The following is an 18,704-nucleotide window of genomic DNA, read 5'->3' as shown; positions in this document are numbered from 1 at the left end:
TTAATATTTTTTTAAGTTTTAAAAACTAATAACTTTATTTTTATTTAAAATTTTTTAATTTTAAAAAATAACATTTTTTACTCAAAATCTAAAGTCTATTTTTTTACCCTCATTAGTCACTGGTGACAATGTTTGAATCCATACACCAACCACCATCTCTCCAGTGCAAGAAAGATTGTTTAGAATTGACGAAACGATGAGGCTTCAATGATTCATTCAAATTGACATGTCTTTGTTGATTCATCTAAATCAATATATTTTTGTCAATTTATTTAGAATTGACGAAGATACATCTTTATCACATGCCTAAGAGGGTGAAAGATGGTGGTCAATATATCCTCAGATAAAAATATTTGAGGACATTTTAACAAAAGTTGATGTATAAATAAGATTTTGAAAATTTTAAATTCTATAGGTGTGAATTGTTCCAACATTAAAACTTGGGTGGGTGGCATAGTGATTTGGCCGATTTGTAAATGCATGTACGGAGATCATTGGCTTACGTATGTAGTGATGTTATTCAGTGTGATTTACATAATATTTCCATATGTTTCAAGGAAGAGAATTCAAACCTTTAATTTGCTTAGGAGAAAAACATAAGAATACCATAAAGTTATCTCACATCGTTCATATCATATTTAAAATAAGTGATATAATTTACTGATGTATCATGTGTATACAAAACTTAACGTTATATAATGATTAGGGAGATGTTTTGACGGCATATCATAGAAACATAAATCAGCCCTAATGCTTGAGTTTTTTAATAGGATAATTACCTGAATATTTTTGTTTCAATGCGCTTGAGAAGATTAGGTTAGCTGAGGAGAGGTGCGGTGGCGGATTTTAGTGGCCAAACTCGTTAGTTAGTGTTGTCTTCTATCTGGAAAGAGTTCGATGAGACCGAAACAGCACGTGTATTAAATCCACATCTTCAAGCCAGCAGACCCACCTAAGTCCTACTAAAATTGACTTCACATGTGCACTTGTATTGGTAGAATTCAAACGTTTATCTGTGACTAGTAAAAGAGAATGCCCTTAATGGAAGTATAAGGCAATCTCTTGTAATCCTTTGTAACAGTTTAAAATTGGATCTCCATTAGAGTCAAAATGGTAAGTCCCTCAGTTGGTACAGCAGCTGTTAAAGGCTTTTCGTTTGAATCTTTGTTCTCGCTTAGTGTTCTTCTTCTTTCTCTGAAACCCACACGGATTTTGGAATCTCTCTGCCACTGTTACCAACATCTACACAAGGCTAGGCTATAGTGCCTACAGCTAATTGTGATCTCTCTGAGTAACTGTGAACTTGCACATGCAGTATCTATTTAATTAGTAATGATTTTTGTGATACAGTAATTAAATTACTCAGTGATCAGAAGCTCTGTAAAAGTACTGTGTTCAACGATGGAATCTGACTTAACACATGTTTAGTTCAAACAAATGTGTAACCCACAGTTTTGATAAGAGAAGAAGGGTTGAATAGGAGCTCGAAACTGTCAAAGTATGACTTGGTTTGCAAAGTAAAAAACAAAACCGTTACAGATTATATATCTCAAATAAATAATAAACAGAATATTACAATTACAAATACTCTCAAAAGCACTCTATACATCTTCTTGATTGATGATAGGATAGACCCCAACGAATAAAACATTAAATATCTTGACAATGGACAGACTGTTAATCCAAGGTTCCAGAATATATATAGCATAATTTAATCGACATTAAGATCACATATAATATAAAAAAAAACCTTTATGTTCAAAATTAGCGAATGACAAAAATTACAACATTAAGATCATATACAATATAAAGAAATCCGTTATTTTCAAAATTAGCGAATGACAAAAATTACCAAGAGGGGTTAATTCAGATATCAATGTAAAGTTGAAATCTAGAGGATTATTCTGGGAAAAGACTGAGCTTGAAATAAATCTGAAACAAAATTTACATGGCGTAGTCAAATGGTAGCAGATAAAAACATTCCTTCATTTTCCTGATACATATACATATTTACAAAGACTTTATTACACAAAGCATGCAAGAATCAAGAATAAATATGCTATCAGAAAAACAAATTAACTCGAAAAGCAGGTACTATTACTCTTCAAACTAATTACGTAACGTGTTGGAAGATGATAGAATTTTGACATTACTCATCATCCAATCATACATCCTTTGTACTCTTAAGGATTGAGAGAATTGTATTGGTGACAATGAAAAAGATTTTTGATGTAGATAATAAGCAGGAACTGCGTACATGGAAACTATACGAGCATCAAGAGAATCAACAAGGAAGCAAGGAGTTGATAAAATTTCAAATCTTCATTATAAAGACCTGTTACGCATAAAATATGATGTAAAGCAGAAACAACCATTAGAAAGAATCACAACCCAGTGAGAATTCAACATTCCAAGTATGTATTACATATAGAAAATGCTTGCTCTTTAACTCTGAAGATATAGCTATTCAAACTCATGACAAGAGGACTTCAATGAAAAAAAGGAAACATGTTACATCGGGAGACCTTGACTTTATATGTAGAAGCTATCATCTTAAGGAACTGTTCTGCAATTAAATTTTAACTCACATCCATCTATCTCCTCATGCACTTTTCAGATTGCAACGGCATAGTTATTAACAGTCATCAAACTGAAATGGATTGGTGTGCAGTCAATATTTCAAAGTTAGCTTTAAACCCTTGAATGAAAACACTATAACTGCTACTTGGTCTCACTTTAATACATTGGACCACAAGATAATGTTTTGAATCAAGCGGATTGGCAGGTTCAATACCAATTAGATGCTTTGCAACAGGCCTGAACCCAATTCATCTTCAGTATTTGAAATTCTCAAATTCTCACTGAAATCATTATAATACACATTTTTTTTAATCAAAATCCTCTATTTATTTTCCTAAGATTCCATATGATGAGTGATACAACTATAAGAAAAACAGTATATCAATATCATCTAAGAGTTCTCAAGTTCTCATTTTCTTAAGCATGGTAAACTGATTTCTGGATTTCTTAATTTGATACATAGTAGAAGCCTAATCCGATTCAATGTTAAGAATTAAAGCATACATGATAGGAGCGACTATGGTTCATTTCTCACTCTAATAGTTGGTACTAAATACTAACCCAAGTAATTTGCATTTAAGGGGGAAAAAAAAAACCAAGAAGGCACAAGAACAAGATAGAAAGTATGTAATTACCACTTTGTGCAGATGCAGCTGCTGGAAGTGCAGGAATCCTTACAGCTGCAGACACAATTCAAAATTAATAAATAACTTGCAGAGTGAATAATACCACCAATTTGTTAAATGTGCAGTCATTAAAGAAAATCAATTGGATCCTGAATATGGGCTGTCCATTTCAATGACTAATTTGTTATTGCTTGAACATACTTTTATTGCATGATGGAGATGGTAATTGAGATGAAGAAGGCCACGGGGCTGGAATGTTGTCATTGAGATCACAAATAAAGCTGATACCAGACTTGTCAAATGTTGCATCTGAAGGCAGGCTTGGCAGGAGGCAACCAGCTTCTGTCGTAAAAATGCAGGTTATAGAAAACCAATAAGTGAAAAAAAAGAGTGCAATAATACGTTATATTCTTATCTTCCTACTTACACAGATCCACATTGCAATACTAAGAAACTACACCACAACCTAGAGGTGCAAGGAGGTTTAGTTTCAATGACTTTGTCCCCTGGGAGAATTGATTATGGCCAGTGTACAAAATGTGGCTCTTATCTCTAATATTGGCATTGCATTATCAGGCATGTGGATTCAAACTTTATTCAACAGTGCAATAATAAACATCAACAAGCTTAGAATTCTAATAAAAAACCTATACTGACCTAAGTTGAACTATACAACAAGATTATGTGAAGTTATAAAACATGAATACATCTCACCTTGACCTTCAGCAGCTGCAATCATATTGCCAATCCCCAGGATCACCATCAAAATGAAAATGACAAGTGATATGCATTAGTAACAGCTTTATGCATCTGAGAAAAAGATTTTTTAATTTGGTTGCCAAGGGACATTATGAAACAGATCAAAGAACTGACCTTGTAAAGTGAAATCCTTGAGACTTAGATGGCAGAGTTTATAAACATCTGTCGTTATATTTGACTTTTGTAACTTCATTCCCAGTTGTGTAGCACAATCTAAAGCTTGCAAGTTGGTAATGAGGCTCTGCTTCTGTAAGTGTGATACATAGCTCTCCATGGCAGTACAGCAAGCTGTCTGATTACTAATATCATTTCTGCAGCTCTTTGCAACATGCTTCGTGTTGGGAAATGCCAAAGGGCAAACTGAAGCAGAAATCAAAAGAAAATTGCTATGAAATAAAAACTCAATTGGATCAAGTGAACAGATTGGCATCACTGAATAAAATAATACAGAAATTAAGAAGAGAAAACATGAATTATTACATAGTCCAAACACAAGAAATTCTTTAGAACACAGTAGGAAAAAAGGGAAAACTTTAATCCTTCATAACAAAATCCCAGATACAAATAAATAACCCAGAGCCTATCATGGTCATGAATAACAGATCAATCACGTGACAAGAACTAATAAGGACATGGTTGGATATGGACACAGATACAAAAAGAAGATCAAAAGGCCTAAAATTGTCTGTGTACGTAATCATATTTTTATATTCGTCTAGATACTCATAAGTGTTGGAATTGTGAGCTTTTAATGATTGAACATCTGAATGATAACCTGGAACCCCCTATGAGGTCCAAACAAATAGAATATCATTTAAGGAATCCCCATTGATTATCTGCAGTTTCCTGAATCAATTCTTGCTGATCAAAATTAGGCTTTTACACCCATGTTTGACTACAAACTTACCTTTGTTAACATTGCAATTAGATAATCTTCTAAGAACTTCCTTTGCACGAGTCTGACCAAGTTTACTGGCCAGCCATCGGAGAACAACAGTTTTACAATCATTTATTCTAGTTGAGTGTTGAGGTAGAACATTGGGCCCACCCATGTTCAAGGGATCAGAAGCTTTTAATGCAATCCTTGTAGCAGCATCTGATATGGCATTCTGACAAACTTCCTCACAACATTCTTTCACAGGATCAATCTTTTCACAGGCAGCAAGAAGTTTAGAGGAATCCACAGCGCTCTCAAACTCATCAACCCCTTTAACAGGACAAGATGCTTCAGTGAGGTTTGATGAATGAATAGAACATATCTGCTGAAGATTGTCAGAAGCACCCTGGGCCACCAAAAGTTGCTCAATATCAGAGAGGCAATGCTCAGCAAGGGTCTCGTTTAAAGCAAGCACATCAGTTTCTTTACTGGACTGACCAATAAGAATCACAACAGTGGCATCTAGCTGTGGACAACACATTACATGAGCCAACACTGGGGCAAAAAAGGCCCAGCAATCAATTGCGGTCATGGTCATCAAGCTTTCAGCTGCAGTGAAGTTTAACGTACAATGTCCTGCAAAAACAAAAACAAAAAAAAGCATTAAGAGCAGAATGTTAAGTATAGATTTCAAGCTGTGGCTTTGAGAACCAGCATTATTAGGTCTGTACGACAAACCTGATAGTTTTGGGACAGTATTATTTGTGAAAGGTGCCAATGGTGAAGGGGCTAGAAGGGGAAGATAGGGCTGAGGAGACACTGTAGGAGAAATCTCAGGCAAAAGGGCATCTCCTTGTTTGTTTATCAATACAGAATCTTTAATATTATATAGTTGACTGCAACAAGATTCATGGAAACCTGAAAAAACATAGGGATTACTAAGATTATTGAAATATCCACTTGCAGAAGTACCTTCCAGGTAGATTTCCAGCTTTAGAGACAGAGTTAACAACAGGCAAGCAGCAATGCTCATAATCAAAGGTTTGCTCAATGATATATCAACTCCCAAATTAATTAATTGAAGGGAAAAAGGTAAAAGTTTGTATTCTTGGAAAATTCAAATGCTTGCATTGATAGAAGCTACTGGCTTGGTGTCTAACTCTTGTATATTTGAGCAACTACCAGATGCCTAGCATTTAATATCAGATCAAGTGATTTAAACAAGCAGTTTATGACTCTCATGGAGAATGACTACTGCAAATTGGGATTTCAGAAACCATCATAAAGAAATATTCTTACAACTGTATATATTTTTGTGCATCATAGATACAATCCGGTAAAACTATCTTAGCACCAAATCTAAGATCCAGTTACATTCCATTAAAAATTGATGTCAAATGGCCTCTCTAACTGAAAGCGAAAATAAATAGCGTTATTAGATACTTCAAGTGATTATCATTTTGGAGTTTGCTCAGGCACAAATTAATTTATTTCCTCACCCAATATGTATTCGATAATTAATAATTCTAGACATGCATGCTTAAGCTATAAATTTAAGTTATGCTCACATATGCACAGGCCTTGTTGGGATGCAAAGAAGAGGGTAAACAGAAGGGAAGCACAGAAGTAGAGTGATGTTCCAGGACTTGGGACATTAGTGTCCAGTGAAAAAGATGTTACTAAGAGGCCAGGTTTTAAATAGTGAACTTAGTGTTTCTACTCTTTTACATTGGTACTTGTGAATTTTTCTCCCATCCATGTGTTGAAGAATGCTTTTTTTTTTTTTTAATTTGCCAAAGCAATAATATAGTGTGAATTCTACCAGGTTGAGATTGCAAAGAGTCTGTGTGTTACATATTTGCGTAGCCTTATCTCAACAATAACAATACTACAGAACACTGCCTGTGTTCCGACAGATAACCATTTGTTTTTCGTGTTGCTAGTTTTGCTTTAACTTGTATACTAAAACCAAAAACCCATTTACCGTCTAAAGAAGTTTCATATTGAAATACCAATCACTAATATGTACTCAATTAATAACAAGATCTTCATTCTCTCATCTGTTTCTCCCATTAGTTCAATTAAAAAACTATAAGCATGACTCAGCAGCTATTTAGGTAGAGCAACAACAGTTGTAATAATGGCAATCTTTTGTCACAAACAATGTCAATAAAGCCACATTTTGGATCTCAACTACTACTATAATATTTTTAAAAAGATAGCAGCTTGCAGCATGAGGTAGTTAAATGTAATGGCAAGCAACTGATACAAATATGCAGTTGAAAAGCTTGAAGAGTTTATTTACATTAAATAATCTCACATATTCAGACACCTGAACTTATTTATTTCTTCTTTCAATAAAACTACATGCATTATGAGTACTAATTTTTGTAATAAGGATAATGTGTTACTATATAAGTAAGCAATTTTAAATTAAAGATAAAATAATATTATGACAATTCATCATTAGTACATAAATGAGTACAATTGCTAATACATATAGTCTTACTCTTCTTCTTTCAGGGACAAAAGAGTGGAATCCCATCAAGCACAACATTAAACAAAGTTAATTACAACTTAAACAAAATACCTAGCTCTAAATCCTAACAATAAAAGCAAATAATTAGTGTAAATAATGCAGAATAATTGAGTTCGAACAAGCTTAACACACAGTGCACCACACCGCATTATAGTAACAAAAACATCAAGAAGCTTCACTCAGCATACAAACACAGAAAACCCCAATTCTGAGACACTAAATTCAAAATAATACGAACGACAAAATCACAGAACAACCAACAGATCACGCCAAAATAAACAAAACCAAGGAAGGGAAACAAGAAATAAGAGCTGAATACTTACATAGAAGCAACAGAAACACAAGTAAAAGAACCATATTGTGACGCAGCTTCAGAGACACCCCTTCACTCATGCCACCCAAGTTCACTTTTTTGTTCAAGTTCCAAAACAAAAACAGTCCCAAAAACAAAATGAAACAACAAGTGAAAGAAACAGTTAAAGAAATGTTAACAAATTCGCATCTTGAAATTGAGAGAAGGGGCAGGGTAATAGTAAGTTAGAGATAAAAGTCATAAAAGACATGATTATGAACAGAGAGAAAGAGTGTAGTAGGGAAGCCATGAATGAGCTTCAAAGTGAGTGGGACCCAAAAGCAGTATCAGAAAGAAATAGCTGGGAGTGGACCCTACCGAGACATCAAAACTCAGCTATAACCCACTGTTTGCATTAATATCCATTGTCTGCCCTTTCTTTCTCTCTTTACATCTTCCAGGATAATTACATTTAAATCCACTGAAATAGGAAAGTACACGTTATGACCTCTCAGTTAAGGGCAAAGAATTTCTTGTTGGATCTAAGCCAAGGCGGTTCAGTTTTTGTTGGTTGTTCGGTTTGAAATGAGTCAATTTTGAGTTAAAATAGACTCAATTTAAGTTTAAGTTAAAATCAAATAAAATTAAATCTTATAAATTATTTTTTATCTTCTCTAATTTTTTTAGTGATTTGATGACTTTTTTCTTTCTTTAACCGTGTCTCTCATAACTTCATTACCTGTTAGAACTTGAAATGAATTTTATGGATTTAATTTGAGTTTAAGTAGGTCTCTATTTTGGTTTGGCTCAAATTTGCCTTTAACTTATAGGGTTTAAGATGTTAGTTTGTTATTTTTGTGGATTTTACTAAAGATTAGGGACCCATTCAGAATTTACCCTTCATCTATTTTCACGGGGCCGCGGTTGACACGTGTGAGAAGAGTTGCCGAACGAAATATTTAGAAGTGTTGGTGCCTCCACGTGTGAATGATGAAGGGGGCATGACATAAGTGACAGGTGGCGTTAGTTTATGTGTATATATAATTTTGCTTATTTATTCTTTTTTCTGGTGTTGGTTACTTGAGCATTTAAAGCTTGCCCCTCCTCTGTATTCTACAATGACCACGAGAAGGCTAGATTGGATAAAAGTTGAATGAGATTGAACCGAACGGATCCAGTTCAAGTGAAAAACCGAGTATTTAAAACCCAGTTTGAGTTCTCTTTAATAAAATGGTCGGACATATTCAGATTAAATTTAAAATTAAATTATTTTAAATAAAATTTAAAATTTTTTTATTATTTTAAATAAATTTTCTACTAATTCTTTTAAATTTAAATTAATTTTAAATTGAATTATATTCAAATTTGATTCGTATTAAATCCAACTCTAACAATAAGATTTCAACCCAATTCCAGAGTTGGATGGTAACCACTAACCACCCAAAAGAGAGAGCACTTATGCATTGGCTATGGAGGTTGATTTGAGTTATTTGATTGAATACAACTGCATTAAATAAAACAAATGTCAATCGCATCACTTAATTATATTTTATCAGTTTTACCTCTTGAATCTCTGGAAAATTATACACATAATTTTATTCGTTGATAGAATATTTACATTGGATGAGTATCATCAATGTGAAATAATCAAGAAATCTGAAACAAGAATACGCAGACCAATAAGAACTTGTGTACAGTATTTTCTCCAGATCATGGCGTAATGTTTTACACATGTATTTACTTTTCAACCATGTTTTTTCTCATGATAAGATCAATCAAAGAATGAAGCTTGAAGAAGAAAACTTAATTAATTAACCTCTGGAATGCTCTGCAGGACCGGCCTCCATGACCGTTGGTGCTCCAGAGGATGCTGCTGCTGCTGCTGATCAATATTAGCATCAATCAACTTTGTCAGGATTTGTTCAAGAGACAGGCCTTGCATGTCAACTCTGTGCACCAACTCCTCCAGCTCCCTCTTCGAAATCTTTATCTTCACCTCCCTTGTAGACGAAGATGATGATAACGAATTCGAAAACTCTCTCTTCTCACTTGGCAGCAGCCTCTGCTTCTCTGTGCTAACATCATCATCATGATCATGATTATGATCATCCATTACTCTACTGCTACCTCCAATTCCAAGCCTGTGCTTCGACGCCGAGGAATACTCCCAGTCATCGCCAGCCCACACCATGTTTGACGACTCCCGTCTAATACAATTTCCCATTTCAGATTTGAAGTTTACGTGAATAATTCTAGCTTTTTTTTTTTGTGAAGAAGAAGAGATTTTGAAAGTAAACAATCTGTTTATATATATAGTAATAAGAGATGATGATTAGCCAACTTCCAAGAAGGATACATGTGATATTTAAATATATATAAGAATATTATAAGGGTTTGCAACGTGGGATTTGGTCTTACGTGGAAATATTTCAGAGTTTGGTTGGTTGACCAGAAATATTAATAATGAACAGCTAGCGGCTTGATTTTTCCACGGGATGGAGCTGATGAATCATGATCTAGGGGTCTCCAGATTCAAAGCGACGTGGGCGGTGAGGTGGGTGGTGGCTTGGTGTAGTCAGCGTGTGCAGTGGCTTGAAGCAATAACGTAGAAAGGGTGGGGTGAGCAGCTGGCTACCATGTGCAAAAACTTGAATGAAAATTAATAATATATAATAAGAAGGAAAGGAAAAGTGAAGAAGAAGAAGAGTCTGAAAGGGATTAAGAGATGGAATATGTGTAAGTGTGAAAACAGATATGGGAAGGGAATCCTTGACTTTCTTTCATTTGTTCTCACCTTCCGCTTACCCGATTTTTGAGAAATCAACATAACACTGATTCCTTTCTCACCACTATTCATGTTTCCTTTAATCTTTATCATCGACAGATTCATGTAGCCATTCAATAATATTTACATAACCAAACTGGTAGATGTTTTGTTAATCAATATTATTTTAATATTAGGATTTTTAAAGAAATCTTATCAAGATTTTTATTTTTAAGAAAAATCTTAAAGCTGACTCTTCATGATTTACATCTAAACCCAAACTGCTTAAATAGTTAAGGGTATTACACCCTGAGAGAGGACTCAGTTAAGGAGAAAAGTCTCATAAATAATTACTTGATTTTATGAAATTTTCTTACCAAATTTAGATAAAACGTTATCTAATCCTAATCATCAAGTGTTTATATATGCTTCCTTATGTTTGTTCATGCCCTTGTTTCTCTTATTAATCTCTTTATTAAAATGATAAGAAAGAGTTGTTACAATCTTGTAATTTCATTCAAAATTTGAATAATAAATTACTAATTAATTACATTTAAAGGATAAAATTATGATTAATAATTAATAAAATATAAAGTTATTATTTTTTATTACAGACATATAACAGATTGAAAACTATCTTATAAATTAGTTAAGACGAGTTATCGTTTTTGTAAATGATCACTTTTCAAATAAATATTTCACAGATTAAAAACTACCTTATAACGTTGCCTTCAATGTGAAGTTGGATGGATTTGTTTCCTCATAATTCTCCTGATACAAGCTCTGGTGCATGGATTTGTATTTTGGTTCCAAGCATCAGTAAACATCATGGATTTTCTTCTTTTTTTTTTTTTTTAAATTTTTTTCCTTCAAGAGAGAATTTACGTACGTTAAAACTTAGAATCCACAATATTTCAGCCCACTGAAATATCAAAACACTGGAATGAAAGCACACTGAAATCGAACTAAAAACTTGAAGCTGCTGTCACCATTGAATTTAGAAAGATGAATTTAATCTAAAGTAGAAGAAAATCGCCCAGAAACAAACTAAAACTAATATTATAAGCTATGTAATGACGAAGGCATTGAGAAATTTCTTCAAAGGTCCTTATCCAACAATGTTGAAGTGAATTAGAATCAAGGGAAAAAAGATTTCTATAAAGTGTATTACACTCAATAATTTACATTCAGTCAATTTCGTACTTGAAACTAAGTTTTATTTTATTTTATTTTTATAAATTTTCACGTTTGATTGAAAATAACATATAATTTTATCATTTACTTGTTCAAACTGCATTATGCCTAGAGCTAGTCAAGTCGATGCAGTTGCTTATAACTTTAGAAAACTTCTTTTATTAGCCAAGTAGTTGACCCTTTATTTTGTTTATTATAAGATGATCATAAAGAAAAGATAAGCTTCAAGATTACTTTGGTGGGTAGGAGTAGATTTTATCTGAGTTGAGTCTAACGATACTTAATTCAAGATTAATTAAAATTTAATTTGAAAACATTCGAAATTGATAACCTCCAATTTTAAAATAATTATATTTTAGATTTAATTCAAACAAATTTGAACTCATTTTTCAGTATAACTTGGTTCATTTGCTTTGAGGTGGTCAGATCACTGAATCTCACCCTATCTTTGACAGTAATATTTCTATCCCGAAAGAAAGAAAACAAAGCAAAACTGTCTTATCTATGAATGCATTTACTTATTTTGGCACACGATGAAAACGTTTGAGATTGAAGCTTTGAGCATGGTGGCTTGACCTTGACAAAGTTCCCCTCGTGCGGGTAAGTGTAACATGAACAAATATCAGGTCATATTTATCTCAATAAATAATTACTAATATATATATATAATTTATAGATGCAAATAAACTTTCATTTAATTATTTGTTTAGGTGATTTAATTATAAATTTTTATTTTTAATTTAAAACCGATTAATCGAATAATAATATATCAATTTATTTTTACGAATGTCTAATTATTGTATACGAGGTTATCTTGTAAATAATAAGGCCCTCAAATTATAGTTTTTAAAATCAAACAAAACCAGCCAATCTAACCAATCAAATCGTCACCCATTAAACAAAATAAAATCAGTTTGCAGAAAAACATTTTAGCAATTGAACTAATTGCTCAAATTGTTTGGTTTCGTGGTTTGACCAAGATGAAACCCAGTCAATTGTTTATGTCAGCTTGAAAAAAATTAATTTTTTTTTTAATTTCATTGCTAAAACTTGAAAAAAAAATCTCAGTATTAACTTTAAGTATGTGTTTCGTCAAGTTAAATTTATTTTATATTAAAATTTTTGAATTATCCATTTAATAATTTATTATACAAAATTATTTTAAATATTTATTTAAATAGTTAATTATCCGATCACTAGTTGAATTGAACCACTTCTCTCATCTAATCAATGTGAAGACTGACTTTGAAAACATTGCCTCAAATGATTGGTGGTGTCATAGTTATTGTAAGTTTAGCATTTAAAGTAGCATTTTATTCACTTAATCAGTCCTTTCTCCCTGCCTAAATTGCTGTATCGAAAGTGGTTTAAAGGTTTTTATATCGTTTTTAATGGCGTTCAGTTTTTTTATAAACTTGTTAATTCAAGCGATCTTCCATTGACCAAGTCTATGGTCATGGTTCAGTCAAGAAACAATATGGGCCGTTTGATTTCCAGAAGTTTTTTGGGGTCCAAATTGACCATTTGCATAATGGGCTCGCCTTCATTAGTCCAAATCCATGATGGGCCAAGCCCAGTTAGCCAATTTTAGGCTAACTTTTCCACTATCACTAACATACATCAATTTGTATAAATAAATTACTAAAAAAAGTTTGTTAGCGTTGCATTATTCCTTTTCTTACCCACCTTTAAGGAATAATTTGTCAATTTAACTATTAAAAAATAGTAGGTGAGTAGGGGTGGATTCTCAAACCCATGTTCGGCTTGAGAGAGCTGAAGTTGAAGATCCAACTCAATATCTTGGCTTGAGTTCGAAAACTCCTGCAACTGTGTTGCAGCAGAAATCTTCTTCTCTAATAATGTCTTTTTTTCTCCATTAATTAGTCTTTTTCTTCTCTATCATCACTATTTACAAACCGATCAAGCCAATTAACCCAAACTAGTCATTTTGAATTTAAATCGATTCTTATTTAAGTTCAATTCGAATCCACCATCGAAGCTCAATAATTCCCATTGAATTATATACATGATTTGAAATGACAAGTTTCTAATTTCTTTATCTACCACAACAGAATCATCAAAGCTAACATTTATACCTAATTAGAGTTAGAGGGTTGTTCAATTGGATTAGTAAATCTCACAATTTTTTTTCAATCAACTACTTGAATGTCTAGAGAGTTGACATATTTTATATGGCCTAAGATTTCATAGTGCAGGTTCTAATTAATGCAATAAATGAATTATAAATAAAAACAACACCATGGAAGATGGGCTTAATAAAACCTAGACAGAAAAAAATAAATAAATAAAACCCTAAACAGGATCGATTGAATCAGTTCAACTGAAATCTGATGATCAGTCTAATTTAGGCAAAGGACATATTGTCTCTGATTACAGTTTAACTGTCAGGTCAGTCAATCATGTTGACTTGATCATAAGTGAACCAGTTAGAGGATGGAGGAACTTGGGTCTGTTTATATGTGAATGGACACAAATACCATTGGACTGGATATATTTATTATTAAATATTATCAAATAAATATATGTAAGGTCCGACCGATTGTTTCTTTGACTGGGTAAAGGTCCGATCTGGTCTAAAAACACTGGAATGGATGATTAATTAGGTAATATGAGAAACAGAGATGAATGGTTGGCTGGCAAATGAAGTGAAAGGACTCAAAATGAATGAGCATGCATGAATCCATTCGTCACAAGTTCCAACTGAAGCCATAAATTTTGTATCCTTTAGCTTCCCAACTTCCAAGCAAATCTTCAAGTTCATTGCTTTATTATGGTGGTTTTGGACCCAAAATTAACTGCAGCCGTACTTCTTCTGGTGCAAGCAACTTGACTAAGTGCCTGTTAACTGCATATGGTAGAACCAGATCATAAAGCCATCTTTACTGCTTTGTTCTTCCTACAACTTTAATCTTTATTCATCAATTAATGCCTTCTTCCCAAATCTGTTGAATGCCAGTTACAAGTAATTGGTTCCGTGAAGCTATACCAAATTTTTGAAGAGATATTCTCGAAAATAGAGTTGGATTTGAACTAGTCAATTGAATTGGTATTCGGTTTGATTCAAATTGAATTTGATATAGAGTTTCAGTTTAATAGTTTGACTCAAGTTTATCTGAAATTCCCTTTCGATGATACGGCTTATTTTGCGAATGGCACAATTCATCCTATTGACGACCTCTAAGGTAGTCAAATATGCCGGCATTTAGCGCGGCTCAATCCACCTCAACTTGAAATAGCTTCAGTTGTTGTGTAATCATTTTATAGCATATATTGAAAATATCTTCAAAGTGATATAGCTTCCACTTGATAATTATGTCTTCTCACACGGGCACTCAATGTTAGCTCTAATTCAAATTACTATTTTTTCTCTTCCAAATTAAGAACGTATCCAATCTACTCCACTTGATCTAAACATCAGGCTTTGAAAACTGGATGAGGAACCTTTTCATGATCCCTCTTAGTATGGTCTAGTGTAGTCAGTTTGAGAGTCACCCAACTTAATCTCTCTTTTGTTGTTGATCTAGTTAGCCAACTCACGTATATTTCACGCATTGCTTATTATTCTATTGTGCCTCAAATCCTTAATATGTTTGAGATACAATATGGTATAGCTTTCAATTTTCATCCATTTTTTTCTTCATTTTTATGTTTATTTAGATATTGATTACGTTAGACACTATAATGACGTTTTACCACTGATTTTTTGTATTCTTTATGAAGATTCATTGATTTCACACTCTAGTTTTGAATCATAGTACATGACTTTCATTGATACCACTTCTGAACTCTATTTTATTGCAACAACAAGAGTGTCTCCAACATTACTCACAGTGAAATCTTTTATAAGAATATCAAACATATTGAAATTGATTATCACTTCATTCTTAATCATATTTGAAAGAGTATTTGATATATTTCTAAGATTAGATCAATACATCAAATTTTTGATATTTTTACGAAATCTTAAGAACATATACGGTTGCTTCACCTCGTCACCAAACACAATTTGGTTTACATGCTACCCTCTCGAGTTTGAGGTGGCTCTTAAAGTTATAATTGTTAATTTATTGATTCAATTTCTTCAATTAATTTCGTTTCCTTGTATATATTATTTAGTTTTCGTATACAGGTTTAAGTATAAATTCACGTACTACATTTCAATTCATGTATACAAAATATCTATGTAGTAGACCTGTGGACTCATTCAAAACACAGACCGAAGTACAGTCAGTACGTACATTACAGCATTGTTACAAGGTTTGCACTGATCTTAGATTCAGTCCACGCGGCAAAAGCTCCGAAATTTCAGCGCTTTTGTCCGAACTTCACTCTGTCTCGCTCTCTTGGAATGACACTTTTAGTGGAGAGGCAAAAAATGAACGTCTCATTTGAGCTTCACTCTCACTGTGCTAAATTCAGGAACCCACCAAAAGGTTACCGCCGTCGATCAAGGCACAGGTCTCCCTCGACTCCGCCCCTTCACTGGAAGTTTCACGACGAAAAACCCCCCTCCTGGGGCGGCGGAGGCGTTGCGTTGTCGGCCAGGAAGTTGGCTGCTGGGCTCTGGCAATTGCGTTTGTTGACTCAGGTATGTGTGTATAAATATGGAGTTTGAGTAATTGTGATGAACGGTGGGTTTAGTTAGTGGGAGAATGGTGGGAAACGTAAATAATTGTTTTTTTTTTCTTGGTAATGATTTGACTACAAAACTGTGGTGCTAAGTTAAGCAATACTAGCTTGTACTTGTAGCCAATCATGTGTTTGGATGTTGAGAAAATTGGGGTATGATTTGAGAAATAGGGTTTTGATTTCTTGGAATCCGTAATTAATGAATAGCATTACGCTTCATTTATATGTTCTGTCACATCTCCATTTGGAACTCGGGGAAAATGCAGTTTTACAGGTTTACCTGTGTAGCTGCTTAAAGAAAGCTTTCAAATTTTTTGCTTGATTCGCATATTCTTTGAGTACAAACTGACATGATCTTTCTATTTTATGCTGTCATAACAATTTAAACTTTAATTTTCTTTAAACATTTTCGGAATTCGAAACCTTTGACATGTTCTTTCCTGCAGCCTTGTGCTGGACATGTAAATCAAGTGCTTCCTTTTGGTCGCGCTAGCAGAGAATATGTTCTGGGAACCAAGCATCTGCAACAGAGCCCTCTACCGGCATGCAGTCAGAATCATAAAAGCAATCATAAGGTGCGCCGCCTTCTTCCTTAGGGTTAATTATTCTGCCGTATGCTGCAGTTGATGTATAATTGTCCACCTTATAATTGCTTGATAATTAGCAATTTGATTTTATACGTATTGCTTCCTCCTCCATCATTTAGATTAAAGAATTCACATCATCGATATTCTAACCATGTTTCTCTTTTCTTCAACAATTACTAGCATGCATCTTCTTTGCCATATCCCAAGTCAGCAATGGAAGGGGCAACAAAATGGGACACAAGGTGCTTGACTACATCCACTGAGGCTAGCTGCTTTTGCAGCCACCCCAAGTTTCTTGAAGGTCAATTTGATACCCTGTCTATTGTTTCGGCAATGCAAGCAGGGTTAGCACAGGCTCAGTTACGGATTCGTGGGCTTGAAGATGAGCTTCAGTCCTCGAAGAAGAAATTAGAACATTTGTTGAGAAGGCTTAGAGAGGAAAGAAACTCATGGCAGGAAAAATACAATAAAATGTGTGCGGTCACTGACAGATTAAAGGATGAAATAAGTGTGGGAAGGAAAAGGCAAAAAAGGATTGAGATTGTCAACTCTAAATTGGTCAAGGAGCTGGCTGACTCTAAGTCATCTGAAAAACAACTCATGAGAGATTATGAGGAAGAGAAAAGAGCCAGAGAGCTGATGGAGGAAGTTTGTAATGAACTGGCTGAGAAAATTGAAGAAGACAAGACTGAAATGGAAGTGTTGAAGAGTGAAACATTTAAAATTTGTGGAGAGTTAGAAGAAGAGAGGAGAATGTTGCAGCTTGCTAAGGATTTGAGCGAAGAATGTGTCCGAATGAAGTTGGTTGATGCACGATTGGCTCTTGAATATAAGTACTCTCAGATGAATAATCTGGTGGCTGACCTTGAATTGTTTTTGAGGTCAAGAAGTGAGAACTTGGATGAAATGGATTTAAGAAAAACTGAGGTGATCATGCAGGCAGTTAAATCAGTGAAGCTTCAAGACATGAAAGAAATTGAATATGTGCCCCTACAATCAGGCAGTATACTCTCTATTTCTGGCGAAAATCAACAAAAGGAAGCGAATGAGAGGAAATTGGCTAGACATATTGAGGATCAAGGTTCAAGACATTTGTTCGAAGGGAGTGACTGCTCTGCTATCAGAGCAAAGGAAATCCAACTTGCTTCAAGGAGCAAAATGGAATGCAATGAGAAAGTAACCCAAGATTTTCCAAATACTGAAATTAGTGAGGTATTTTCAAGCTCTGGGGAACAACCAGAGCAAAAGACATATTCTGTATGTAAACTTAGGAGATCATTAACAAGTTTTGGTAAATTCTGCAAGATAACATCAGATGAGGTTCATGGAACACATTCAAATGGGACGGTTTCTATCGCGGGAACTTCTCCACGCAGAAAGTCAGTCGAAGGCTGCAGCAGGCTCCGGCAACGAGATTTAGTAGGACGATTATTTTCATCAGACTCAGAGAATCCACATATAACTCGGGGAATGAAAGGATTTGTAGAATGGCCACGGGGCATCCAAAAGAAAAGGTCGAAAGTAAAGTGTATGAAATCAATGATAGAAAGCCAGAGAAATCAATTACACAATCTTCGGAAATAGACACTGAGCAATATGAACCGTAAAATTTCCTTGTTTCAGAGGCACTCTCCTGCATAGGAACTTTTTTTTTTGTTTTCTCTTTCATAATTTGTCGCCAACTTTCAACTTCAGTAGTGATTTTTTCCATCACTGCCTGGTTTAGTCTTACTGCTTGCTGCAGATGTGAAGTTTTCGGATGTTTTAGTCCCCGAAATTGTGGGCTAGCGAAGATTGCATTATTACACAGTTGAGCAATAGAATTCATTTCCAGCA

At 34.1% G+C, this 18,704-nt stretch overlaps 3 protein-coding genes across 4 annotated transcripts; 1 reads left to right on the top strand and 2 right to left on the bottom strand.

Annotated features, from left to right (window-relative positions):
* Positions 1-1,902: 1,902 nt before the first annotated feature.
* Positions 1,903-8,007, bottom strand: LOC123219049 (uncharacterized GPI-anchored protein At1g61900-like). Of its 2 annotated transcripts, none has more exons than XM_044640757.1 (8): positions 7,705-8,007; positions 5,581-5,760; positions 4,873-5,478; positions 4,080-4,325; positions 3,921-3,935; positions 3,408-3,548; positions 3,216-3,260; positions 1,903-2,335 (listed from the first exon to the last, which is right to left on the bottom strand). In XM_044640757.1, exons 1-8 carry the CDS (start codon positions 7,772-7,774, stop codon positions 2,265-2,267), a joined length of 1,374 nt encoding a protein of 457 aa, XP_044496692.1. In that variant the 5' UTR covers positions 7,775-8,007; the 3' UTR covers positions 1,903-2,264. The 2 variants fall into 2 exon arrangements, with proteins under 2 accessions (XP_044496692.1, XP_044496693.1); XM_044640758.1 differs by lacking the exon at positions 1,903-2,335 and adding an exon at positions 2,353-2,650.
* A 1,238-nt stretch (positions 8,008-9,245) lies between these two features.
* Positions 9,246-10,452, bottom strand: LOC123219048. Its single transcript, XM_044640756.1, has 2 exons — positions 10,092-10,452; positions 9,246-9,973 (listed from the first exon to the last, which is right to left on the bottom strand). Exon 2 carries the CDS (start codon positions 9,895-9,897, stop codon positions 9,481-9,483), a length of 417 nt encoding a protein of 138 aa, XP_044496691.1. The 5' UTR covers positions 9,898-9,973; positions 10,092-10,452; the 3' UTR covers positions 9,246-9,480.
* A 5,433-nt stretch (positions 10,453-15,885) lies between these two features.
* On the top strand, positions 15,886-18,704 carry LOC123218440 (coiled-coil domain-containing protein 18-like). The gene is made up of 3 exons (XM_044639899.1): positions 15,886-16,240; positions 16,728-16,856; positions 17,049-18,704. Exons 1-3 carry the CDS (start codon positions 16,001-16,003, stop codon positions 18,450-18,452), a joined length of 1,773 nt encoding a protein of 590 aa, XP_044495834.1. The 5' UTR covers positions 15,886-16,000; the 3' UTR covers positions 18,453-18,704.

Source organism: Mangifera indica, chromosome 6 (assembly GCF_011075055.1).
Source record: "Mangifera indica cultivar Alphonso chromosome 6, CATAS_Mindica_2.1, whole genome shotgun sequence".
NCBI lineage: Eukaryota > Viridiplantae > Streptophyta > Magnoliopsida > Sapindales > Anacardiaceae > Mangifera > Mangifera indica.
The sequence above is the reverse complement of the archived record's forward strand: the minus strand, read 5'-3'. Positions and strand labels throughout refer to the sequence as shown.